Consider the following 10,993-nt stretch of genomic DNA (forward strand, 5'->3'; position numbering starts at 1 on the left):
TGAGGAAGAGGCTGATGAACAGCACAAAGTGCCACAGTGGTTGAAAGCTTTTGGAAGTTTCTTGTTTTCCATCAGAGGTGAGAGAGAAGAGAAAGAGCAGCTAAATGGAACAAAAATTAGGAAGCCAAAAGTGGAAGAGACAGAGTAGAACCAGAAAATAAGGAGTTAGAGCCAAGGGGACTCAGTAGGATACAGGAGCCCTAGGGAGGAGGAGGAGGAGGAGGCTGGGGTTTACTGACTCCCAGGCAAGGCTAATGTCCAACTGATTATCCCTCAGGTAAAAAAAAACCAAACCAAACCAATCAGACAAGAACAAAGAGTTCACCGAAATGTGACAATGGCCAATTCTTTAAGAGGTGAAGTGGTGAGACTGTACAAAAATGTAAGTGTCTTAAATGCCACCAGCACCTTCCTTAACCAGAAAATGAACCTCTTTCACTGCACACTCAGTTTCTTAAAAACACGTCATTTTTTTTTTTTCTCTCCAAGCTGCTGTACCTTGGAAGGGAGTACCCCAAAGGAGCAGACTACTTTAGAACCCGTTTGAAAGCAGCTTTCCTGAAACACAAGGATGAGAAAGACCCCGAGAAAATTAAGCAACTAATTGCACGGGGAGAATTCGTTATAAAGGAGCTGGAGGCTCTGTACTTCCTGAGGAAATACCGAGCCATGAAACAGCGCTACTACAGCGATGACAACCAGTGACTGCGCGTGCAACCAGCACATCCACGAAAACTGACAATAAAGGAGATGTAACCTCAAAAGAAATGAAATGTAATTCCTTCCAGCCCCTCTTAAAGGTACAAGTTAGGACTTTTGCTTCCCCTCAAGCAGTTGCTTGAGTTGTGTTTTCTCTAAAAAAGGTGTGAAAGGATTTTGCAGGAAGGGGTGGTTGCACAGCTCTTCACTTTGCACACTTCAAAATATATGTTGAACAGAAGCTCTTCTTACCTCATAACTGCTTGAATGTCAGTTCAAAGTGCTAATGCTTGTTACTTGGACGCTTAACTTGAAAGTCCTCTGCATTGAATGATTGATTTCCACTCACCTTCTCAAAAGTAAAGTTCTCCACTCAGCCCTGGTGAGGCCACATTTGGAGTATCGCATTCAGTTCTGTCTCCCTAGTTCAGGGAAGACAGGGAGCTACTGGAAAGGGTCCAGTGGAGGCCACAAAGATGTTTAGGGGTCTGGAGTATGTCTTATGAGGGGAAACTTATGGGCCTGTTTATTCTGGAGAGGACTTGAGAGGGGATCTCATCAATGCATATAAATATCTCTGAGGTGGGGGTCAGAGGAGGGTGCCGGGTTCTTCTCAGTGGTGCCCAGAGACAGAACAAGGAGCAGTGGCCATAAACTAAAACACCAGAATTTTTTCCTCAGCATGAGAAAGAACTTCTTTGCACTTACCAGTAGCAGAGCCCTGGAACAGCTGCCCAGGGAGGGTGTGGAGTCTCCCTCTCTGGAGACATCCCAAACCCACCTGGATGTGTCCCCGTGTCACCTGCTCCAGGTACCCCTTCCTTGGCAGGGGGGTGGACTGGATGATCTCCAGAGGTTGTTTCCAACCTTGACAATTCTGTGATTCTCTGAAAGTCAATTCCTAAAGTTTTTAACCTCATCTGCTTAAATTGCAGAGGCACCACCTTCCCATGTTAGGAGAATGACTTCGGGGTCAGGACAGGGGGGAGTTTGAACAGCAGTGGTTTGAGCTGAAGCCAAGTGGACCCTGAAGGCAATTTCTGCTACTGCTAATTTCTGGTGTTGTGTAACTGCTGCAGGAATGGAAAACTTGATCTTTGCCCTGGGAAGAGAAGCTTGGCCATGGCTGTTTGCTCCAGGGTATCTCTGCAGGCCTTGGCTCGACTCGCACAGACTTGTGCCAGAGCTGATACTCTGTACCTTGTAGGGTTGGTTGGTGTTTCCACCAACTAAATGACACTGGAGATAGAAATAATCTTTGAAATATAGGTAAGGAATGACTGCAGCAGAGCTGTTGGCAATAGCCAGTCTTCACACTGTCACAAATAAGTATTTTAGGGTTACTGAAAGAACTGCTGGCACAAGTTTAATATAAACGCGTGACAAAGTCCATTGGCAAAATTCACTCCACTACTCACTAGATGTTAAAACAGACAGAGAAAAAAAAGCCAACTAAAGTCTAAAATGAATCAATCTAAACCTATAGTCAACCAAAAATTATCTGTGTGGAGGCTGAGGATGGAAAAGGGGAAGGATATAAGAAATAATGAAGATCCTCCTGAGGAGTCAGAATGTTCAGGCTGGACCCCCTTGCCAGACTTAGCCCCAGACTTGACCAGTGGTTCAGGCCTAACAGTTTAACAGCACTTAAACTTAACATCACTTAATTGACACCCTGATTTAAACAATTTAACAGAAGGCTCATACAGCATTGACCGTGAGCACGACAGAAACTCATAGGCCTATTTCATTTACAAAACCAAAGAACTTAAGAATTTAGGAGAGCAACATTCACAGAACATTTGCTGTAGGATATCCACACTCACCCAGACCTCAAGGGGCATGTAGGAAGTATATACCTGTGAAAAATTCCCCTGGAATTCAGTGCCATTGCTGCTCCAAACACAGCAAACTGGAGAGTTCAGTGGCTCTGAGAGGCCTCACTCAGAGGGAGGTGCTGGTGTGTTCCAGGAGAGCTCCCAGAATCTTCCTCAGGACTGCTGCTTACACATCCACAAGAGAGTTGGATTTAGTCACAGTAATTTTTCATCCTGACCACAAGTCGCGTCGGTAACTTTCTTTGAAAGCTTGATAACAGAAATGCTGCTCCACTCAGGCAAGAAAAGTTAAGTTTCCAAGGCTGGTTTAAAACCAGCTTGTTAAGGTGGGTGGGAACAGTGTTCCTGGTAGACTTAGGAGGAGCTCAGCCCAGGTGCTCCTTGTCGGGGCCTAAGGAGCATTTCTGAGATCACTGCTGAGGAGGAGGCAGCGGGAGGGATCCATTCCCACACAAAATTCCCTCCACACACACAAAATCCTAGAAGAGAATTTAAAAAAACATGGCAGGGTACACTGCTGCGTGACGAAACCGCACTTCAGTTTCTAGGGCCGCACCGATGGGAAAAGCAGCCCCTCCACATCAAAGGAGCTCCTCGGAAATCGGGTGCAGTCAAACCTTCCCCTGTGAGAGGCAGGGAACACCCAGGGGCAGCACCTCTGGGACAGGCAGCACCTGAAGAAATGCAAGAAATAAAGGGAGAACAATTCCCAACACTCACACAGTTCATGGCGTGCTCCACTACCGGGATGAGGCACCGACGTTCTCGCAGAGAAAAAGGAAGCTGGGACAGAAACTCACAATAACTATTTTTTATTACATTACAATAAATAGGAGCAGTACAGTTTGACAAAAAAATGACAAATTCCAGATCACCTCACAGCACGTACTCCTAAAAACATTAAAAATTTAAAAACAAACAGTGGTCTTTTTTTTTTTCCTTTTTTTTTTTTTTTTAACTTAATATCTGGCATGACCAACATTCCTAGGTCACACAACCAATTTATGGAAAAACTGGATCACACTGCATATGTTCCACATCAAATAAAGCACAATGTACAAAATGTGCATGTTTCAGTTTACACTATACAAAAATAGTTAAAATACATTCCAGGTAAACATATTACATTAAGAAGTCATTCTAGTAAGAAGTTGGCACTCAAGAGGAAAAAGCAGAAGTATTTTCAACATGAAAACACAAGACAGTGGAATAAAGAAATGTTAGGAAAGATTTACCATCTATGTAGCTTTATGTAAACTTGAGACAAAATGATTTGTTTTACAGTTTGATGGTCTTTGAAGGTAATAATTGTATTGCTTCATAGTACAGACAAGAGCAGAAGATTGTGTGTGTCAGTATTTACCCATCCTGTTACTGTGACCAAGTCCACACTTCTCAGTTAGCAACAAAAAAAAAAAAAAAAAAAAAAAAAAGAAGTTTAGGGCAGTGAAACTGGTCAGAAGAATTGAGTTTGGAGCAAACCAACGATGCAGGTGTTCAGCAGGGTCACATTAAAGCTGCTGTAAGAAGGTGTTACTCCCTGACACGTGGCGATTCCACAGGTGAACGTGGTCAGTGACTTATGGGCTCCTTCAGTAGTTGCTCTCAGGACAGACAAGCACCCAGGGATGTTCTGGGAAAGCATGGGGGGGTTGGTTGTGGGCTTTTTTATTTATTTTTTTTAAAGGGCTAATCTAAATGGATTTTGTACTAATTTAATCAGACTGGCAGCTACAGATCACATTTGCTGAAAAAAAAAACCCCAACACTAGCTTATATATAGCTTTATAGTAGAGCTATATAAATCCACATTCGATGAATAAGACATTTCAGCTACAATTTCCTAAGAGTTTTTGGTTAAATGAACGTCAGAATTTTAGACCAGCCCTAATTTTACATGCAGTGTGACTCAGTTACCAAAATTAAAGCAACCCTAAGATTACTTCCATTTGCTCAAGGCATACTATCAACTTTTGCTACTTTCTTCTTGTATAGTCAAGAGTGCCTAAAATGTGCAAATAACTGTCTCCAACACATTTTAACCCTGGAAGCTCTGAAACACTTTGTGGCATCGAGAATCCGTTCTTATTGGTCCTTACAGTACAACATTAGGTTCTCCTGTTGCTGTTTTTCAGAATATTTCATTATCTACGTTTCACATTGAAGCTGAAAGGAGGGAAAGGGGCTTTGGGTTTTGGTGAAGGGTGTGGGGGAAACCACGATTTCCCTCAGCCACATGGAAATTAAAGAACATACAGGATGTGTTCCCCTGCCAGCTTTGCAGCTCTCCACCTCCAACAGTCACTCTGGGAATTTTTTTTCTTTTTTTTTTTTTTGTAGAAGCAAAATAATACTTTTCTCAGGCAGCCGCACCTTTGGCATCACACAAATGGTCCGAGTTACACAGTGCAATTTTTACATACCTGTGTAAAATTTCCATGGAATTGTTTAGGTGTACCTTAGGGCAATGCTGCTCTTCCCTGTTCCCAGCTTTCCAGTCCAGTGTCCTGAACTAGAGCCACATCTTCAGATGTTCCCCTGCAGCTGAGTTTGGCTACTATGAAGAAGTGAACCTTCAGGGACCAAAGCTCTAATGGAACAAACAACTCCACATTTACAGCGAGACAACAGGAACTGGCAACACTGGGACTACTGGCTCGTACTTCAGTGCAGAATAACTAGGCTACTGCAGTACCAAAAAGTGAAAGCTCCTACAAAAATCCTTGCATTAATTCCAATCAGAAAACAAAACAAACAAACAAACAAAACAAAAAAAAAAAAAAAAAAGGAGGGGAAGGGAAAACAAAATCACAAGAGAACTTAAATCACAGAGAAAGACAACATTAAAATCTTGGCCTAGCTTCATGATAGACACTGGAATGCCACTCACCAACCATTAAATCTGTGCAACAAAACTAGTACTTCACGGACATCACACAAACAACACTGACTCTGGAAACCATGCTGACAGTTTGTGCAAATTCCACACCATTTCCATGGAATAGTGGATTCCCAAATTATTTGCATGAAGCAGCTAAATTCAACTCATTCATTCACTCATTTGATGTTACTAGAATTTAAGATTTCTCCCCTATTTTACACAAAACTTGGGCATCTAGAAATATTTAATGCCACTCTTGGGTGGGGGGGGGAAGAATGGTTTTACTCCACTATATAATTTAGCATTAATTCTGATTTAATTCTTATGGTAAATTCTGGGTCCATGTATGAATTAACCTAAGAATTTGAATCAATTTATCTGTTAAGGCTTTTTAGTATTTCCTAGAGACACTAAGGGTGAAATCCTGCACCTACAGAACAAAGCTACTTAAAGGTTTGACACTGGGGGGGGATTTCACCTCGGTCTTCAGACACAAAAAGTCAGTGAAGGTCTTAAAGCAATGCATTAACAATAGCAAATCAACCTAATTAGAACTTTTACTTTTTCCATTGCCAGATGTGCATTGTTGTCTTTTTTTTTTTTTTTTTTTTTTTTTTTTTTTTTTTTTTTTTTTTTTTTTTTTTTTTTTTTTTTTAGAAAAAATAGAGTCTTTAAGGAGTGACTGTGACAAATTGCAGTGAAACTTTTTTTTTTTCTGAAAGTTTTTATCTTTACATTCATTTAAGTTGATCTGAAATGCTACAAGACTAGATGCCTAGAAGCAAAATCTACAGGAAGACTATAAAGGCTTCTGGTCTCTATTGCAATAATCAGTCTAAAGGAAAGGAAAGGCTGAAATGAGAGTCTCTTTTGCTAACTAGTCCTTTTTCCCAACCGGATTTATAAACCCAAAAAATTTATAGGGGATGTTAGAACGTGTAGAGCATCACTTCATTGTTTACTTTGCACACAGAAGTTCACAATCAGTAAGAAAAATAGGAAGTTAGCAACTGTGCATGCACCAAAGAGTCCTAAGACAGTTCTCAGGTTTTTGTGTGTGGTTTTTAATGTTTGTTTTCTGGTTTTTTCGTTTTGTTTTGTTTTTTTTTTTTCACAGGCATTGCTAGTTCAAGAACCAACAGTCAAAGAATACTGGCACTTGTAAGAGGAATGACGTTTCCACTGTCATTTAAAACAAGCATTCAGGTAAAGCTAACAGGATCATGAAGCAGAAAGTAAAGTAATGCTAAAACAAATGCTAATAATTTAGTGTAATGTACAAAATTACTTCAGTACTTCTTAAGGATAAATTGTATTTACATAATTATACACTTTGTCTTTGTCTTCTTTTTCTTCTTTTTACCATCTTTGCTCATCTTCTCTTTGTGTTTTCTGATTTCTCGGACTAATGTGTAGAAGGCATCATCAACACCCTGAAAAGATACAAAACGTGGACACATTAGGATCAGATCAACACTTAACAGCCTGTGTCCCCCTGTCCTGGCCAGGTGAAGTGGCTTCAATCAGCAGGTGTTTTGCTGCCTGCCATCCTTTGAACAATTGATCCTGACCACAGGTTGTTCCTCTCCAGCTGTTCCCAAGATGGGCCTAGGGCATCCTGCAGGTGAATTCCAGCTCAGGGCTTGAGCACAGGTCAAATTCCACTATTTATGTGGTAAGGAAAGTAGTTTAGTGTGTACTGCTCTCCTCTCCATCTCCAAGAGGGCACGTGTTGTCCCACCTCAAGCTAGAGAAGTACAGTATATATACAGTGTGTATATACATAGGTAGGTAATACCACACATTTAGATCATATATTATCATAAGGTCACAGAATGGTTTGGGTTGGAAAGGACCTTAAAGATCATCTCATTCCAGCCCCTGCCATGGGCAGGGACACCTTCCACTATCCCAGGTTGCTCAGAGCCCCATCCAACCTGGCCTGGGACACTTCCAGGGACGGAGCAGCCACAGCTTCTCTGGGCAACCTGTGCCAGGGCCTCCCCACCCTCACAGGGAAGTTGTGAAGCATCAGCTACTTCAGTTTATGCCTTAATAATCTCTGTGGAGCTCTGAGAAGTAAATTCAAGTATTTGTACCAATAATTCAACACCAAAGACACAATTATGGTTAATACACATATTCAAATCAAAAATTTCTCAGGCACGCTGATCTAGTAATCACACCACAATTTTACAGATCTTCACATACGCAAATCAATCCAATCAATCCCACGTCCCAGTGATAAATTAATTACCTGATCAAGCAAGTCTATTCAACTTGTAGAGTTAAAGGCAGGTGGAACACATTCTCTCTGGTGCTGTATCATGTACAGACACTTAAAACATCCATGGCTCCAATACTGCAGCTACACACACAAAAGCGCACATTTGTTCACATGGAGTAGATTTTTCATTATTTTGGGGGGTAATTATAGCTGAAAAAACTGAACCGGTGAAAAGAGAGTAGTCTATCCAAGAGCCTGCTATGAACCATTATCAAGTACAATGTTATACAGCGGACTATATAACAATCTATTTGCCTCCAACAATTTCTGGCCTTGCTTCAAATCCCAGTAAACCACCCATGCTGACAGTCCGTCTTTACCTTAAACAACTGAAGAAGAAACAGTTATAAAATCACAAATATAAAAAAAAATTCCTTGATTCTTTGCTGCCTCACTCCTTGTGATAACTTTTCGAGGGATCAGAAATAGCTGTATAATGTTACTGGATCACTGCAGAACTGGGTCTAGAAATTCAGCCCTACAACTGGCAGGCAGCTTGCTACCTTCTTGTCAGCCAATCAGTTTTCCCTTCAAGCTGCCAGTAAAAATGAACACTCTGTTTTACTCCTCTGTGCCTACTTCAGTAAAGAACTGGAAGTGAACTCTGAAAAACACGCAACAACAAAAAGCCAGAAATCTCCTAATTCGCTGTTTCAGCCAAACACCAAGTGGTGCTGAAATTTAATATGTTAAGTCTAAACAACAGTGAGGTGTTAAATAGCTTCACTCAAAAAGCAACACTTCCAGTATAGGCTAAATTTAATTAAAACTTTCAAGTTCATAGAACAGTTACATATAACTGTCATCTCCCAATATTAATAGCACCCTTTTTTTATATATTGCAAGGCCTTGCAAATAACCTGTTCTACATCCTGAGGTATTACTATTGATCAATATAAAATTAATGCAGGTCACGTCCTCCATTAATCCTTTGAGAATTAAAAACCCTTGGTATTATTTTACGGAGGGCTGTTTGCTTTTATCTTCAGCATTACTGCACAAAGTGGATATTTAGCAATATTCATGTAGGGAAATGGTGTCATTCAAACTGGTTCTACTGCAGGTCTTGGTATTAAGAAAGAGGACAGCATTAAGAATCAATCACAACAGAGAGAAGAATGGTTTCCTCCTTAGAACACAAGAATGGTATAAGAAAAATCTCTGCACAAACTTCCAGAACTAGCTCTCAGAACTGGCTTTCACTGCAAATTAAGTCTTCAAATGAGCAACCCTTCCTCCTCACTATACTGGCCTTAAAACAAATGCAGAGAAAATAACTTGTACAAAGTAACATCCAGATACTATTATGGACCTTTAAACACACGACTTGATCATCCAAGGCTGAAATTTTTACTCTAGGAAGATGATGATCTTTCAAACATGTTGCAAATCACAGAATGGTTTGGGTGGGAAGGGACCTTAAAGATCCCCCAGTGATCTTCAGTGATTCTGCTGTGGGCAGGGACAGCTTTCCCTAGACCAGGCTGCAGAAGGGACTCAGCTTTCATCCTCGCATTTACACCTCTGTAAATCATTAATTATTGATGATGTACTTAGTAGTCTGGCCCTGCCACAATTCACCTTTAATTCAGGTAATTAATCCAACATGACACACAAAACTACTGAACAGAACACTTGTGAGTCAGAAGTGGAGAACTCGAGATCGAGTGAGGTCTTTCCACTTCCCAGCCTGCCCATTAAATTTTAAATGTAAGGAGTGGACACTGTTGACAGAAGGTCCCTGAAGGCATCGATGGGGTGAGATCAAAGGCGGCCAAACCTTTCCAGGCTGCTCTTTGAGCAGGAAGGGGCTGCAGGCAGCTGACCTTCCTCCCCCTAACAATGGAGTTGTTGTGTGCAAGCTCATTGGAAAGTTAAGCCGTACTGAATGAGTGCTTTAAATCCAGGCTCAGATTAGAAACTCCCAATTCCTCGAGCAGGCTCAGAACTAAACCCCACTGCCTCAATAAAGGTGCATTGACAAGAGTTTGCTCCTGGCATTTGTTTTTTTCCAAAGGGCAACTAAGGAAGGCAGAGGGAACAGAAATGTCAGAAGTGTTCCCACAGAACAGCCTGCTCCTGGCTACAGCTTTTCTTTGCAGCACCACACGGTCCCATGACCGTGGAGATGTCTGGAGATGTGCTTGCATGGTTACTATCTATAAGAGCTATCAAGAAACACCAAATTCATAAGGAATTCAGAATTCCTTAAATACCCGAGCCCCAAAAACAGACCCTTGAACAAGTTTTAAATTGTAGTCCTTTTTTTTGTATTTTTTTTTTAATATATACTACATACATACATGTATCAGTCATGAGGAAATATTTTGTACCCCTCTGTATTACTATGGAGAAATCACTTAATTAGAATTTAAATCAAGACTCTAGACATTTTTTAATTCAAATCTAGAACTTTTTGTAATTCAAACTTTCTACTGTTAACTGAGCTCAATCTGAATTCCACTACCTAGATGTCTAATTTACACCCTGGAGAAACCAGTCTACTTTTTACGTACAAACTCTGATGCTTTCAAGAAAGAGCTCTTCTGAGGATTTTACACTGAGTTACAGAACTTTCTTCTTGCTGGTTGAAAAATCACAGATGGAGAAAAAGATGTTCTGTACCTTCTGCTTTACTGTGTGACAGCCAAAGGAATGGAACTCTGGAAAGCATCAGCTTAAGAGCAACTTGGGTAGTCAAATTTTTCAGTTACCTTGTAATTCAGTATATATTACTAAGGCTAATATAACTAAGGCATCCTGGAGGCAGCAAGAAGATAAAACAATCACAGGATATTCTGGAGTTAGAAGGAATCCACAAGGATCAGAGTCCAATTCTATTCCAAGAGGAGCAGAACACTCTGAACCATCCAATCTGATTATTCACAGAACAGTGTTCTAAATGCCAGGTTTCTTATCCCACTCAAGTCTCCACTGAACTACAACTGTACCATAATAATTTTGGAATACTGTTTCTCCACCATAACTTCCTAAATAGATTTGCTGGAATTACTGTCTGTACCACCTAGAGGATAAACATTTCCTTCCCTGAGCAGACTCTTTGAAGTTCTGGAGTCTTATATCCAAACAGTTTTCTAAATAAGGTATAGGAAAAAAAAAACCCAACAACAAACACCGAAAACTCAACAATGTTCACTGCTGACAAAAGATACAAATCAAATTCCACTACACCTCTGTATGAAAACACACCTTGAAGAGGGAACAGTTTTTCTTTTACACAATGGGAAATGAAGCCCTCACCCCCTTGTAAGGGCTCTCAAAGAAAAA

At 40.7% G+C, this 10,993-nt stretch overlaps 2 protein-coding genes across 7 annotated transcripts in view; one reads left to right on the plus strand and one right to left on the minus strand.

Annotated features, from left to right (window-relative positions):
- Positions 1-958, plus strand: part of ETFRF1 (electron transfer flavoprotein regulatory factor 1) — a 2,383-nt gene extending 1,425 nt beyond the window's left edge. The window contains exons 2-3 of the mRNA XM_027904896.1: positions 282-382; positions 490-958. Of these exons, the coding sequence (XP_027760697.1) occupies positions 338-382; positions 490-705 (261 nt within the window). The 5' untranslated portion in view covers positions 282-337 and the 3' untranslated portion in view covers positions 706-958. The remainder of the gene's footprint in view (positions 1-281; positions 383-489) is intronic.
- Positions 959-6,133: 5,175 nt separating this feature from the next.
- Positions 6,134-10,993, minus strand: part of KRAS (KRAS proto-oncogene, GTPase) — a 24,942-nt gene continuing 20,082 nt past the window's right edge. For all 6 annotated transcript variants that reach the window (XM_027904893.1, XM_027904891.1, XM_027904894.1 and 3 more), the window contains one exon: positions 6,134-6,851. Coding sequence is in view for 2 of the 6 variants with exons in the window: in XM_027904890.1 (XP_027760691.1) it covers positions 6,735-6,851 (117 nt within the window). In the remaining 4 variants the exon portion in view is untranslated. The remainder of the gene's footprint in view (positions 6,852-10,993) is intronic.

This window comes from Empidonax traillii, unplaced genomic scaffold, assembly GCF_003031625.1.
Source record: "Empidonax traillii isolate 1590-97213 ecotype Southwest subspecies unplaced genomic scaffold, ASM303162v1 scaffold1099:size633499, whole genome shotgun sequence".
Lineage (NCBI taxonomy): Eukaryota > Metazoa > Chordata > Aves > Passeriformes > Tyrannidae > Empidonax > Empidonax traillii.